Below are 16,033 nucleotides of genomic sequence, written 5' to 3' on the forward strand. Positions count from 1 at the left end.
TCAAGCTATTCACCTGCCTACCTTCTTTCCCAATCCTCAAAATAAAGGGGAGAGAGACTTCTGCACACCTTGGACATACACAGACAGTTGCGCTACTACTTGGACAGAACAAAGTCTTTCAGAAAATCTGACCAGCTTTTTGTAGCTTGCGCTGCTGGATTGCAGGGAAAAGCAATTTCCAAACAGACAATTTCTAAATGGATTGGAAATTGCATTAGATTCTGCTACTCTTTTCATGGAAAAACTGTGCCAGCTGACATCAGGCCAGATTCCACCAGAGCTACAGCCACCTCCACAGCCTTTTTAAGAGGAATGGCAACAAAGGACATTTTAGAAGCTGCTACATGGAGCTCCGTGCATACATTTTCCAAACATTACAACCTGCCTTTATATTCCAGATCCAGAGCAGGGTTTGCTTCTGCAGTCCTGCAGGGCATTTTAGCTACACCATCTTTGTCTTAGTGCCTACTACCCCCAGGTTGGCTATGGTATTCAACCCATATGTCAGGACTGCAGTTGCATCCTTGAAGGACATAGTACAGTTTTGTACCTACCATAAATGTAGATGTCCGATAGGTATGCAACTGCAGTCAGGTTTTCCCTCCCACCTACCCCTCTGTGGTACCCTTTTGGGTTTCTACCCCTCATTTTAGCTACCTGGGGTAATCTTTTATGGTGTATTTGTTTTTATGTTGTTGTACTTGTCTGGAATTTTTTCTCTATTTTCAAAATTTAGCCTTCCTTAGAGGGCACCTGGCATCTGGGGCAAGAAACACTGAAGAAGATGGCGTCGGCTGACGCTTTTATACCCCAGGCGCTCTGACGTCGGGCAAAGGGCGACATCAGCCGACGCCGGACCCAGACTTTGGAATCCGGCCGACCGAAGGGCTGCCTGAGGCAGGACAACCCATATGTCAGGACTGCAGTTGCATACCTATCGGACATCTACATTTATGGTAGGTACAAAACTGTACTTTCGCAAGTGCCGGTCGGCAGACTCCTGAAATTTTCATTTTCGAGTTTTAGAACCGAAGTCTTCAACTAAAGCTAAGTACCCTGTTGGGGAAACTTTTTCTTGCTCCTTACCGATGTCAGTAAAAGTTAATAATTGCATTACTTGTAGAAAGCAAATACCTCCTAAAGATTTTCATTCGTACTGTATTCCTTGCCTAGGCCCTGACTACGACGTACCTTGCTGTTGGTTTTGTGCTTTATTTAATCAACGCACTATCCATCGTCGGTACATTTTTGCTTCTAAATATTTTGGCTCACCCTTTAATTATCCAGAAATGTCATCTGTTAGCAATCCGTTTACCAGAATACCTAAAATCGCAAAGAAAGACAGAGACAGGCCGTTGAGGTCCAAAACTGCCAATGACACTTCTCCTAAGCCAGTTCGCTGGTACTCAGTGAGATGCTTTCGCAGCTCTTGATACCTGCTACTTCTGATTCGCAGGCCTCTACTGAGACCTATTCGGAGTCTGGTATGCCGCGAGATGCTTCAATTATGGAACCCGTGGATGTCTCTACCTTGGATGGGTCCAGAGCCGCTGTGCAGGCACCGGCTTCTGAGGGTGTTTTCAGGCCTACAGATTTGTATATTAAATTGACGCCATCTCAATACTAAGGCCAAAATCTCAAACTGTCTAGAAAACCGATGCCTAGGCCACATGTGCAGGCCCCTATGCCTAAAAAAACAAATGATCAAAATGGCTGAAGATTTAATTACTCTAATCGGGGGTAGCCAACCCCCCCTTCTAAGAGGCCTAGGCAAGATATTGACTATGAATCTTCTGAACAGGATTCTATTTCTTCTGACTCTTCTAATGAACAGGAATTGTCTATACCTACTTATGAGGACTCTGATGCAGAGGATTCCATTCCTTCTGCTTCTCCCCCCGAGGATTTTTCTTTTGGGGAAACTTTACAAACCTTAAGGGAACATTTCCACTGGGAAAGTCAGGATTTTTCTGAATCTAAAAAGAGACTTAGGGATTTTCTTTTTCTTCCTCAGCATAGGCCTTTGGCTATACCTCCTGTTCTAGACATTGTTGATGATTTTCAGAATCTAGTATGGCTCCTGATTCTCTACCTCTGGCTCCTTGTAAGCCAGACAGATACTATAGGGTTCCTGACTCCCACAAATTTTTTCAAAAATCCTTTTGCAGATCCTGAAACCATTTCTCAGGGCCCCAAGGGCATTAAGGCTTCTACTGCTAAAACTCCTACCCCTTCTGATGGAGATTCCAGGGTGCTGGATAGATGGGGTAAGAAGGTCTACACTTCTTCAACCTTGGCAATCAGGGCTTTAAACTGTAAATTTCATATGCTAAAATATCAGCAGCATATCATGGGACTGCTTAAACAGAAAATGATGATTTCTGACTGTGTGGAAAATAAAGATTTACAGGATCTATTGCATTCAGCTGAACAAGTTGGAAAACGTACTTTGCAATGTGGTTTTGGTTCTTTGGAGGCCTCTTGCAGGGCTGCTGTAACTGGGTCTGTGCTAAGAAGGCATGCTTGGCTCAGAGCAAATTCTGCCTGATCATGTTAAAGCAAAATTGTTGGATGCATTCATTGGATGTACACAGACAACTTAGATTTTACTTAAACAGGACTAAACCTCAAAGGAAATGGAACTGCTGGTGGCATTTGCTGCAGGGGCAGAGGGGAAGGTCATTTCAAAGAAAACCATTTCTAAATGGATAAGCTATTGCATTCATTTCTGCTATAAGCACCATGGAAAACCTATCCCCCAGGGGATCAGACCTCACTCCACCAGGGCTGCATCTACCTCTACAGTCTTTTTCAGTGGCGTCCCTACCAGGGGCATCCTAGAAGCTGCTACCTGGAGTTCTGTACATACTTTCACCAAGCATTATCATTTGACAATTTTCTCTAAATCCAGAGCTGGCTTTACCACTGCAGTCTTGCAAGGCCTTGCAGCTGACCCTAATGCTATCCAAATTCCTCCTCCCAACCATAGCTTTGGGAATCTACCCAAATGTAATGACTGCAACAGTGAAACACGAAGAACGTAGTACAGTTGTGTACACTTACCATAAATGTAGATGTTCGAGTGTATTAACTGTCGCAGTCTTGGTTACCCTCCCGCCCCCTAACTTATTTTGGCTATACCTCTACTTTCTTTTACTATGCTTAAAAGCCTTTTTGGTGTATTTGCTATTTTGTTGGAGGTGTATCTTTGTGCTTTTATGTTTAATTGCTTCGCATTAGGGGTACTGTTGCAGTTCTTGTTACCCTCCCTCCAGCCCCCTACTTTTCTCTGGCTGTACCTCTGCTTTCTTTTACTATGCTTAAAAGCCTTTTTGGTTTATTTGCTTTTGGTTGGAGGTATATTTTTTGTGTTTTTAATTTTATTTGCTCCCCATTTGTGGGGCACCTGACATCTGGGGCAAGAAAAACTGATGTAATGGCTTCTGCTGCATGTTTTATACCCCTGAGGACCTGACATGGAAGAAGGGACAGCAACCAACGCAGGACCCAAGACTTTGTTAATCAGGCCAACTGAGGGCAACCTGCAAGCAGATAACCCAAATGTAATCACTGCAACAGTGAATACACTCGAACATCTACATTTATGGTAAGTGTACACAACTGTACTTTCTCCTGTCCGCAAAAAGGCCTGCTCAAAGGTGAGTATAATTCATGTTGCTGTAGATTGTATTGGTGTAATGTATAGTGCAGTCAAGGTGTTTGTAAAAACCATGTCATTGGTTGCATAGTACAACATAATTGTTTGTAGTCAAAAATTTGTTTATATAAAAGCTTTTTCAACAGCCAGTTCAGAGGGCATAGGTTTGAAACTGGTCTGTGATCTTTCCATTCTTTAGGCTTAAACGTCTAAGTAAAAAGAAAATTATGATACTCACTTGTAGGTTGCAAGGACTGTGCTAGTTGTTAAGGTAAGATTGTAGCTGTATTAAAGGCTTGGCAGTGTGGAAACCGACATTTTTAAAAAGGCTAGATGATATTTGTGATTTAGTTTGACTCGTAAGTAAATTGTTGGTCTGTAATCTGAAGGGGAATGTAGTAGCGAAGAAGTGCTTGCCATGTTGAAGTTTGGTGTGAGAATGTCTCCTAAATTTTGAATTGTGTCCGAGAACCATCTGTGGTTCACTGTAAAATTTTTAGTTTACCAGCTTCTGTTGGGACTTCACTAACTACCAACTCTGAATCAAGTTTGCTAGGAAGCCTAGCACTATAAAATCCTGTTTGGCAGCAGAGTGAAACTGATTCTGTGATGCTGATCTAATGGCATTCATCTCAAGGCTGGCTACAGTACAACAAAAACCTTCCCTTATCTATTCCTTTTTGAGAATGGCCTTTAATGCATTTATTAAGGTGCACCTGTTGATCATGTCAGCCTGCTTACCATTGTAACCACCACTGTGGGCGTTACAGTTCTTAAATGCATTTGAGAACGCAGAGGAAGACCTGTCTCCTCCTCGAATGTGAATTTTGTTTTTGGAGGAACTAAATCTTGCTCCCTCTGAACCTGTGTGCTATCTTTTGAAGTTCCTTTCAGGAAAGACATGTTCTTGGTAGCTTTTGCCTTTCTTAAAAATTATCTTGGGCGTGTACACCATTATGTGCAAAGAGCTTTGCATGGTCTTGATACTAAGATGGTAGCTCATAAGGACCTTTTCCCCCATTTATGACAAAAATTATCTTGGAAGTGGCATGTAGCCCTTTCAACAGCTTCCAAATGTTTACCAAATCCACAGAACAAAGGAGAAAATATTGGACCATCTCTGTGTTTAGCTAAGAATTTAGTTGGACAGAGGAAATCTTGGGTGGACCAGCCCAACTCCTTTGTGTTCTTCACAGGTTCATAGGTGTATACTAGGCTAATGACAACAAGGGTCTTTGAGCCTAGTGCAACACAAATGTGACCCACAAGTTTTATTTATGTAGAGGGTGATTGACTGCCTCTGTCCATCAGAGACATAGGTACCAGACCAGGAGTGAATTTCCGGTTACCCATCTATCGGTTCAAGTTGCATTTAAATAGGGATAGGGAGCAACTCTGCCTCAAATGGATGGGGAGCCTCTTCCAGAGAATGAGAATTCCCTGAGAAACCCCAGGGAGCAACTCTGCCTCAAATGGATGGGGAGCCTCTTCCAGAGAATGAGAATTCCCTGAGAACCCCCCCCCCCCAATCATGTCCTATTTATGTCTTAATCAGAATTTAGGTCTTTAATCTAGTAGTTCGTATGCTGTTTGTTTTCGGAATTTGCAAAAGATTCATCAAAACGGGGTCCAGGGATTCCTTATATGCCAGCAAAGATCATCTCTCAGAAGTCTGTATGATACCAAGTAGAGAGACCTGGTGCTGAGGTGATAAGTACCCATGGTGTCAGACTTTCCAAAAAGTACTATAATGCTTTTCTTGGTATTGAGTTTTAAGGCCATGGCTTTTGTTCTAAGTGTATGTGTTAGATCTTCTTTAAGGGTGGTGGTATCTTGGTGATTCAATGACTGTTTTCCATTTTGCAATCATCTGCAAACTTGGTTAGCCAGTGGCTTTTAGCCTTTGACATTGGCTTGATGTCTGAGAAGTAGATGCCAAGCACAGAGCCCTGGGGGACTCCACTGGTGACTGACTATCTTGTGGAGGTTCCTTCCCCATTTCTAACCTTGCGGGTCCTATAATTGAGCCAGCTAGCTACCCAGAGTGTTATAAAGGAGTTTGCACTTAGTTCTGTAAGTTTGTTGACCATGCCTGGGTGGGGTATTGTATCAAATGCTTTAGCCAGATCTAGGTAGGCAGTCTGCACAGTTTCTCTTCATTGCCTTAGTGGCCTTTTCAAAGAAGTCATCAGATTCAATAAGCATGCCTTTCCTTTGACAAGGCCAGACTGGGCTGAATCCAGTTTCTGAAAGTCTATGTCCTTGTTTGATGTTTTCCATGATGGTGGATTCCGTGGCTTTGCAAACAAGACTTTTCAGAAAAATGGGTGTTTAGTTTCCAAGATCTGATTAAGATCCTCCCTTATGAAGGAGATGACTGTTGCAGCCCTCCATTCACATGGCACAATTTATAGCAGCACAGAAAAAAAAACAGAAAATGAACTGAAACCTCTGGCCAATGAAATGACTGCACTCGCTGCGAGTCCTTTTGTGTTATTTCCCAACTGAGGGCAGGCAAACCCCTCCTGTCACAAGATGGAAAAATCCTGTCCTCCTAATGTAAAAATTCATAGAAGAGTTCCCCAAGTGCAATGTTACCACAAACCAGATTAACAGCTAACTGGAAATCACTTGCTGAAGATGATTTTCAAGACAGTCTTACAGCAGTAAAAGGAAAAGCAGTTCATTTTTTGTAACCAAAAAAAAAACTGAAATGCATAAATAAAAGCAGGAAATAGTAGTGATCATTCAAAATAAGTGAGATGTAGCAATCAAATGTACTTAACTTTGCCTAGCTGACACTGGATACAAGTAAAAACACTTTGGAATGCAAGCTAAGACTGGGCTTTGCTAATATCCAGGAAAATGAGCAGGAGACGGTATGTAGTGAAGGAGGTTTATTTGAGAGCAGTACTGGTTTGCTAGGTAGGTACTCATCATGGATCTATGGAAAACAATGGATGGGAAGAGTACATAAGTAGCTTATACAACAGATGGTACCAATAAAGGAGGGGAGGGACTTTGGAAATCAAATTATCACAAAGGGTGGAGGCCAGAGAAGACAGCCTTCTAAAACAACCATAGCAAAAGGTTGAGAGGAATTAGGAAAAATAAATTTCAAGCAGGCTATCTAGAGAGACATCCGGTCAAATAAAGCTAATATTGAGTTTTTTCAGAAATTTTAGCTTAATGTGTTAGTGGAAGATTGGGAGGACACAGAATGCAACTTTAAGCAGGTAAATGATGAGCAGAATATAAGAACTGAAACAAAGTGGAGCAGAGACTGTTAACTCTCTGAACTTCTACTACAGTTTAAGGGACGAGATTATGCATCAATTTACCAGCAATACTGTTTATGGGAAAATGACTAAGGCTAAATATTCTCCATAAAACCGATAGTACAGCATATCACTCTCTCTCCTTTATAACAGTTTATGGTTGATGTCCTGTACTGGTGAATATCTCCGTGCTGGGTTTGGCATTGACTGCTCTTGAAGTCTACTGAGAGACAGGCATCTGCATCTAGAGCGTACTCATTTATGCATGAACAGCAGCAGTGATCCTTTTATTTCACTATTACTGGTCTAGGGAGTACACACCACACAGCTGTACTTTCTGTAAAGTAATGTATAGTTATAGTTTAGTGTAAGGCATTTTCATGTTACTAGAAATGTTCGTAGTTCTAGTATAAACCGTGCATTTTTGTTTACAGGTTAGTCCTATTAGAAACCTTTCGGATGGACAGAAGTGCCGTGTCTGCTTTGCTTGGCTGGCCTGGCAAAACCCACATTTATTATTCCTGGACGAACCTACAAATCACCTGGATATTGAGACAATTGATGCCCTGGCTGATGCTGTCAATGAGTTTGAGGGAGGAATGATGCTAGTCAGCCACGATTTCCGTCTTATTCAGCAGGTGAGCAAGTAACAAAGGCTTATTTTTGTTCTTTCACCCTAGATGTCACCAGGGACTTTATTATTCATTTTTGTCTATTCTGAGAATCCCTTGGTACCAGATGTGCTTTTCCTTTTTGTCCAAGTTTGTTAGTTTCAGATCTAACAGAATGGTAGAGAAATTGAAGAGGTAGTAAAAGTTTGACAGATCACTGTGGAATTCTACTGGAGCCCATAGCACATTTCTGAAATGTGGTTAGCTTACATGCTTGGGGTCACATGGGCTTCTGGCGCAGTGCATGAGATTACATGTTAGGCACACTTCGCCACTATAGTTTTACTGCTCAGTCATTTCTTGTCCTTGATGAACTTCCATAAAAAGTTCACATTCCTTTCTAGCTTGCATAAGCCTTCAAAGTGTTCATTAGTCATCAGAGCCAGGATCTAGAACAGTACTTTCAGTCTGGGATTTGATGCACTACCCAAAGTGACAGAACTGCAATTGAAATTACTGAGGTTATGGCAGCTGGTGGGGGGGGGGGGGGGGATGCAAGGATCAGCATATGGGTGTCTTGTGAAATCCTCAGTCAGTTCTACACTGATTGAAGAAGGTAGGGCACCTGGAGGCCAGACATCTTTTGAAAGCCTGCTTTTTGTGTCCTCTATCCATGATGTGGTCTAACATTCCTTACAAGTCATGATTTCTGACTTGCTTAGCTTGAGGGTTCAGGTGTATTTGTGTTTGAGGAGGGGAACAAAGGAGAGGGAATTCCTAGCAACCGGTTTTGGGGATGTTTCCTTCAGTATTACAGCTGTCCTTCCTTCCCTCATTGGAATATATTTCATAGATTAGGTCATACCGATAGTCTCTAGAACTTCTTAAAAGGGCACTAGTTTAACTCTGGGCTCAGTCCAAGTTAACAAGGGTGTACTGGCTAGAATTAGGGAGATTTCCTAAAGTCATTTCCCATATCATCTGAGCCTCGGACAAGTCAGTGTACTTTGTCTGGTTGGACTTCTCCTTGTGGTAATGTGCAGAAATCACATTTCAACTCCAGAACCAAGCCTTTCTTGACCAGATGCACCTTTGCTGTACTCTTCCTAAGCATTTGGGCTTCATCACTTAACACTGCCCTCCAAATTGCTTATTTTATGCTTCCTGCAAACTTAGACCACCTCCTTATTGGAGCTAGAAAAAGGGATTGTCCCTCTTCACAGTTTCCTTTTGAAGAGATCAATAGAGTCATAGATGTCCTCCTGTTCCTATGTTGCAGTATTCTTAGTGTGGGATTCCCCACCTCAGGTGACCTGATTGTCAACTCCTGTACAAAAGCTTAAGCCAGGCTGCTGTAGGTGCGTGGGACGTCACACATAGGGCCATAAACCAGGGACCTTAAATGTGATGTCTGCCCGCACAGACCTCGGAACTTTTCAACCACAGCCAACGTCACATTGATCACTTCGCTCCTCTACTCAAGGACTTCAAAAGCTAAGTACCCCATTGGGGGATTTTTGCATTTATTTGCTTGAGCTTGGTTTGTTGCAGTTACCATTAGCCAATGTCGGCTAAGAAGGGTAAATGCCGATGTGGGCGTCAAGATACTGCATAAAGATGTGCACGACCTTTGCGTCTTTTGTCTAGGCCAGGAGCACGACTATACCGCTTGCTCCATTTGTCAGTCTTTTATACCCAAGACCCTTAGTAGCCATCTGGCCGCCCTTAATTATACTTGGAAAACCCAGAGGCTCAAAAAACTTGTGCTCAGGATGGATCCCGAATAGGTCGCTCCAACGGAACCACCACGGGAAAAGGCCAAGATTTCTAGGCCTACTTCCTCTACCTCTCCACCATCTGACATCCCACCAGCTTCTGATATAGAGGTTGAGGGACATCCGACAGAACAGTCTACTTCGGCTCCCCTCGAAGCCGCTTCAGAAATTACAGCCAGCGCATCCTCGGAGATTACCCTAACTTCTGTCCCTACCGATGTCGAGAGGGAACCAGATATTGTCAGATGACCAACCTGGATACCATTGCCAGAAACCCCTACCGTTTCCCAGGCTCCTGAACCCAGGCCTTCCCCAAGGCCAACGTCTGTAAAAAAGAAAAAAACACCCGACTTCACCTTCTAAAGGAGTCCCAGACTGGCAGTCACTTTTCCAGCTCCTTGATGCAGCCCTTCATGGCCCTTCGGCCCACAGTCACTTCCCCTTCCACTATTCCACTGTTTAGTCCCAGGCCTGCTTCTGCCACTTCTCTCCGTTTGCCTACTGCCCAAGGAGGAGAAGAAGAACAGGAACCCTACTACTCATCTTATGATGAATCAGTCTCCTATTCCTCACAGATTGCCTCCCCTCTTGAATACTATTCCTCAGATGAGTCCATAGAAGTTGACTCTCCTCCAGAGGACATCACATTTGAGGAGACTATCACAAAAATAAAAGAATACTTTAATAAATAGGAGACTTCCCAAATGACTGACACCCAAAGGAGGTAGTTTGAGCTCCTCCAAGTGGAATCTCCTTCACCTTCAGCCATCCCACCTGTCATCTCTGCCTGTCTTTATGCTTTCACCTCAACATCAAAGAACCCAGGCTCACAACCCCCTACCATCTGTATGAGACCCAACGGGTTCTACAAAGTTCCAGATGAACATAAATTCCTAGTTAAGCCACCCCTGGCAGACCCTGCTGTAATTGCTGTATCCCCTGATGAGCAATGTAGACTGATTCCTTCAGTATATCTTCTGCCCGCTGATAAGGATAGCAAAAGCATGGACAGGATAGGAAAAAAGGTTTACATCTCCTCCACCCTAACCTTCCGAGCTGTCTAGTATCAAATCCATATGATTTAAATATGCCTTGGACCTAGTTTCACAAGCCTCTACTCTCCTGGAATCCACCCCTGATTGTCCACCAAATCTGAGATAGCATCTAAACTGTCTCTGGCTTCCCAGGTCGCCAGAAATTCTATTTGATGCAGCAGAGGCCTCTGCTAGGTCTGCTGCTTCTACATCAGTACTCTGCAGATACTTGGCTATGGCTCCAATCTCTACTAGAGGATTTCAATTCCAAAATCCTAGACGTTCCATTAGACCACAACTTCCTGTTTGGTAAATAGTCTGCAGACCTGTTCAAAAACCTGCAGGAAAAAAGTAAAGAGTTTCAGGACGTCAAGCACTTGCTTGCGTCTCCCATCCCTAAATACTATGGGAATTACCTGGGTAAGACTACCTTTGTCAGGAGGCGCCCCCCCCCCCATTTCTCTGCTACCCCTTCCCAGGCATAGGAGAAGAATCAGGAGGCAAACCTCCTCCAGACCAGTAGAAGTGGACCCAGCAGTGCGTGACTGCCTTGCCCAACTTCCCTTGTCAGCCCGCCTATCCCACTGCCTCCCCATTTGGAAATCCATCACATCAGACCTCTGGGTACTGGGAATCATACAAAATGGATATTTTCTTTCTTGGAAGGCAAAACCCCTTCCAAGGGGCATTCCTTTTCCCAAAAAAAATCAGCTCCACCTCTTCCCTCACGGTACTGCAAGACCTTCTGAGATTAGGAACCATAAAACCTGTCCCTCCAGGCCAGGAAAGAAAATGCTTCTACTAGAGGTCTTTTCTAGTACTCAAAAAGATGGCCCTTGGAGACCAATACTAGATTTAGCCTTTCTAAACCTTTTCCTAAAAGTTCCGTCATTCAGAATGTTATCCCTTCAAAACTTTCTTCTTTTATTGCTAGCCCAGGCCATTATGGCCACAGTAGACCTAAGGAAGCATATCTCTATATTCCCATAAAACCCTGCAACAGAAAATTCTTACATTTTACTGGGCCCTGCTCTCATTTTCAATTTATAGCCTTGCCCTTTGGTTTGTCTACTGCACCCAGGGCATTTACAAAATCCCTAGCCACAGCCATAGGTTTCTGCAGAACCAAAGGTGTCCAAATCTACCCCTACCTAAATGACATCCTCATTCTAGCAGAAACAGAGGACACCCTTCAAAATCATCTGGGGTTCATGACTTCCCTACTTCACAGCTTGGGATTCACCCACAGCCTCCAAAAAAAATATCCTTAATCCCTCAGCAGGACAAGATCTTTCTAGGCTGCAGGATCAGAACAGACCTGATGCGGATTTTCCTCCCCCCAGGACAAAGTCCTATCACTCTCCACTCACTTCCAAAGCCTATTACAGGTTCATCAGATGTCTGCAAGGCAATTCCTACAGATCCTGAGACTCATGGCAGCCACCATCCCGATGCTGCCCCAAGCCAGAATGCACATGCGAAAGCTCCAGTGGTACCCGAAAAATATGTGGTCACAACACCAACATTCCTCGAGCAACAACTTACCCTCCTACCCCTGCCTAAAAGCAGAACTAATGTGGTGGATCCATCAAATACTTCTAAACCGAGGCCTTCCACTATAACCACCCTCCCCAACCCAGCATATGCATACAGATTCATAGGTTCATACTAGGCTATCTGCCCTAGGGCATTTATAAGCCTAGCCAGTGTGTTTGGCTTTCGCCACCCATTTTAAATTAATTTTGCTATGCCCTTTTTCGAGGTTAGTATACTGTGCCTCTGTCTAACAGTGACACAGAAGTGATACCCGGGGTAAACCTACGATCTCCCATCCACTCATCAAGATTCCTCTTGAAGAGAGTCAATGAAGGGACTCTGTCTAACCTGGACTGGGATTTTATTCCAGAGTGAAGGGAGCCTCTGGGTTATGAATCTGTCCCTCCAGCATGTCCTATTTATTTCAGTGCTGAGGTTCAAGTCTCTCGAGCGCGTAGCTCTATGGGATTTGGATTTTCTGAGGTGCAGCATGTCCATTAATTCCGGGTTGGACATGGCTTTATACGTCAGGCACAGATCGCCTCTGAGCAGGCGGTATGCCACTGAGTAGAGCTGGAGTTTCTTTAACCGGGCAGCATATGGCATCTGTTTGAGCCCTTTGATCCTCTTGGTGAGGTACTTTTGGGGTCTTTCCAGGTGCTGCAGGTGTCTGGTAAGGTACATCCCAAAAGGGGCATTGTACTCAATTATGGGCCTGATGAGGGATGAGTAAAGAGGCACGATGACCTCCCCTGATCTAGATGTGAATCCCTTCATGATTTGGTGGGCTATATAAAATGTTTTTCTAACCACTTTGGCCACGTGGTTGTCAAATGAGAGATTGCTATCAACTTGGGTCCCCAGGTCCCCAATTACTACTTCTGTACTTAATGGATTACCACCTATGTGGTAATTTGTGGGCACTTTGTTTTTGCCAAAGGGGATGACTGTACACTTTTTGGCGTTTAGCTTGAGGCCATGGCTCTGGCACCAGTTGTCTGTTTCTATGAGGCCCTTTTGGAGGATGCTTGTGTCGGCTGGAGAGTCTATTATGGCGCCCAGTTTGCAGTCATCTGCGAACTTGGTCAGCCACAGTCCTTCCATGTTAGCCTGTACCTCCGAGAAATATATACCGAAAAAGAGAGGTCCCAGGACTGAGCCTTGTGGGACGCCACTTGTAACTGGCTTGGAGTCTGACATGGCTCCAGCAATTCTAACCATGTGGGTTCTGTCCTTGAGCCAGTTTGCAACCCATCTAGTGACATAGGGGTTTATATTTAAGCTGGTGAGCTTATCTATAATGCCTGAGTGGGGTGTTGTATTGAAGGCTTTTGCGAGGTCCAGGTAGGCTGTGTGGACCACCTTCCCCTCGTCAATGGCCTTGGTGACTGCTTCAAAGAAATCAACCAGGTTTAAGAGGCAGGATCTGCCCTTAACAAAGCCGAACTGGGTAGGATCCAGTGTCTGTAGGTCCCCAATATCTTTATTTATGAGGTCAATGATGATCCTTTCCATAGCTTTGCAGACCAAGCTAGTCAGGCTTATGGGGCGATAGTTGCTGTACGCCACTCTTTAGATACATATCCTGTAGTAAGGCTGAGACTGAACAGTAGTTTTATGTTTGGGTTTAGCTCTTCTTGGAGTTCATGTAGGACGCAGCCCGGGACACCGTCTGGTCCCATTGATGCTGTGTTTGCTTTGGAGAGAGGGCAGCTCTTACCTGAGCATCTGAGATGTCGGGGGGGCAGCACTCTGCTGGGATAGATATTTGCCCTTTTGGTGGGGGGGGGGCAGGCCTTTCTTACCTCAGACAAAAGTAGAATTCTTAATTACATTTTACTGGGAGTAGACTCTGAGGATAGAAGTCAGAACTAGAGATTTTGTGTGGATCATTTGATTCGTGGTTTCCACCACACTGATTGACCCATTGGCCAGACTCCCTATGTTTCCTAAGATACTTGGAAATAATACAGGTGATCTCTAGAGAACTCTGATTCCAGTCCTGCCCAGTATGAGGAAGGAATTAAAATGGGTGACGCAAGCATCCTGATGCAAGGCGATGCCTTTCAAGTAGCTGCCACCTACCTGCATGTGCCTCAGATGTAGCCTGGCTTGCACATACCAAGAACCTCAGGGTATATGTGTGTTGAACTAAAGAAACACAAAGTAGTCACCATAGAACGCCAAAGTTTTAATGAAGCTTTCGGGCTCTCAACCCTTCATCAGCATACATAATTCTTATTTTAATTTCATTTATATAGAGGTTTCAATAAAATCACATGATCAGAACCAGCCACTAAAAATCACTATCTAATAAAACAATAATACTAACAATATCCAGAATTAATTAATAACAACTTCTTATAAAATATATAATATAAAAATTCATAGTTTGTTAAAAATAAAATATATAATATCATAAAACTATTTATAATATAAATTATCATACTGTTGTTTTACTAACACTGGTTTTATACTAATAGCACTATTGAGACCGGGAGTAACATCCGCTTGTAATCTAATTATCCATTCCAATTCCTTAAGTTCCAAGAGATTATTTATATCACCACCTCTTACCCCTAGCTCAACTGTGTCTATACATCTAAACTTAAATTTATGTGTTGCATTTTCCATTATATGCTTATATAAAGCATTTGTTTGCACCTTCCTCTTTATCTCTGATTTGTGTTCTATAACGCGGTCTTTAAGCCTTCTTGTCGTTTTCCCTATGTAAAACATATGACACTGCGTGCAGGTGGCAAGGTATGCCAATCTAGATGCATTACAAGTAGCCATACAATGAAAATCAAACCTAATATTAGTAATAGGGTGTCTAAAGTGTTGATCTGCTTCTAAGATATCATTACAGCAAGTACAGTTGTGGCATTTAAAAGTGCCTATCTTACTATGTACTAACTGCTGTTGTTTCTTGAAGTCCTTATAACATAACATGCTTTTTAATGATTGTTGGTTTCTGTATGCAAAACTAGGCTTTGATCCAACAAACTTTTCAATTTCTGGCATAGCCATTAGTATTGGCCAGTTTTTTTCTATTATTTTACAAACTTGGGATGTATATCCATTATATGTAGTTATGTATCTAATTTTATCATCTTTTACCATCCTTTGTGTCATTAGTTCATATCCCATTTCAGATGGCATGCCAGTGAATATAGGTTTGTAATCATTAGTCCTGCCATAGGTTACTACTTCACTAATTTTATTAACTAAAACCTCTGGGTACCCACTCTTTATAAACTCTTCCTTCATCCTTGTAATTTCATTTGTAAATGATTCATTTTCCGTTTTTAATCTACTTACCCTAATCATTTGTGATTTTACTATCCCTCTGAATATATGTGGTGGATGCATACTGGTTCTTCTCAAATATCTTGTGGTATGAACATCCTTCTTATGAACCATAGTTTCCACTTCTTGTCTTTTCTATATAGTTTAACATCTAGAAATACCATACTATGTGATGAATAATTCATTTTAAATTTAAAGAATTGAGTAGTATTATTTAAATATGATACATATAGCAGCAATTCTTCTTCTGTTCCTTCCCAAATAAAAAAGCAATCGTCTACAAACTTAGTGTAACATTTTTCATGTTTGTTAAATACATTACTATCATTTAATATATAGTTCTCCCAGTAATATAAAACTAGATTTGCAAACGTATTTGCCACTGAGGTCCCCATGGCCACACCAGTTAGTTGCTTATATGGAACATTGTCAAAAATAAACAAATTTTTGGTTAACAACAAGTCTAAAAGTAAACATATATTTTCAACCTCACTTGGTTGCATAGTAGACTTCATTAACATCAACCTTCTTACTGCTTCCACTCCATAATCAATAGGTATGACTGTAAATGATTCCACATCAAGTGTTACAAAAATATAATTATCAATAGCTTTCATATACCATGTATTTAGTTTCTGCAAAAAATGTATCGTATCTTTTGTAACACTAATACAGTGAGGTAAAATCTTAGCCAATTCTTTTTGTAAATATTTAGAAATGGGTTCAGTCACCCACCCCTTCCCTGAGACAGTAGGTCTCAGTGGTGGGTCTAGCATTGATTTGTGTATCTTTGGTATTCCATAAATCTGTGGAATTTTGGGGCATGGAACAG

The 16,033-nt window shown here is 42.5% G+C and overlaps 1 protein-coding gene across 1 annotated transcript in view; it reads left to right on the top strand.

Annotated features, from left to right (window-relative positions):
* ABCF2 (ATP binding cassette subfamily F member 2) overlaps positions 1-16,033 on the top strand; it is a 1,573,086-nt gene that overhangs the window by 1,430,768 nt on the left and 126,285 nt on the right. The window contains exon 16 of the mRNA XM_044067572.1: positions 7,371-7,574. Coding sequence (XP_043923507.1) covers positions 7,371-7,574 — 204 coding nt within the window. The remainder of the gene's footprint in view (positions 1-7,370; positions 7,575-16,033) is intronic.

Source organism: Protopterus annectens, chromosome 3.part1, assembly GCF_019279795.1.
Source record: "Protopterus annectens isolate FY-2018-M chromosome 3.part1, PAN1.0, whole genome shotgun sequence".
NCBI classification, from domain to species: Eukaryota; Metazoa; Chordata; order Ceratodontiformes; family Protopteridae; genus Protopterus; species Protopterus annectens.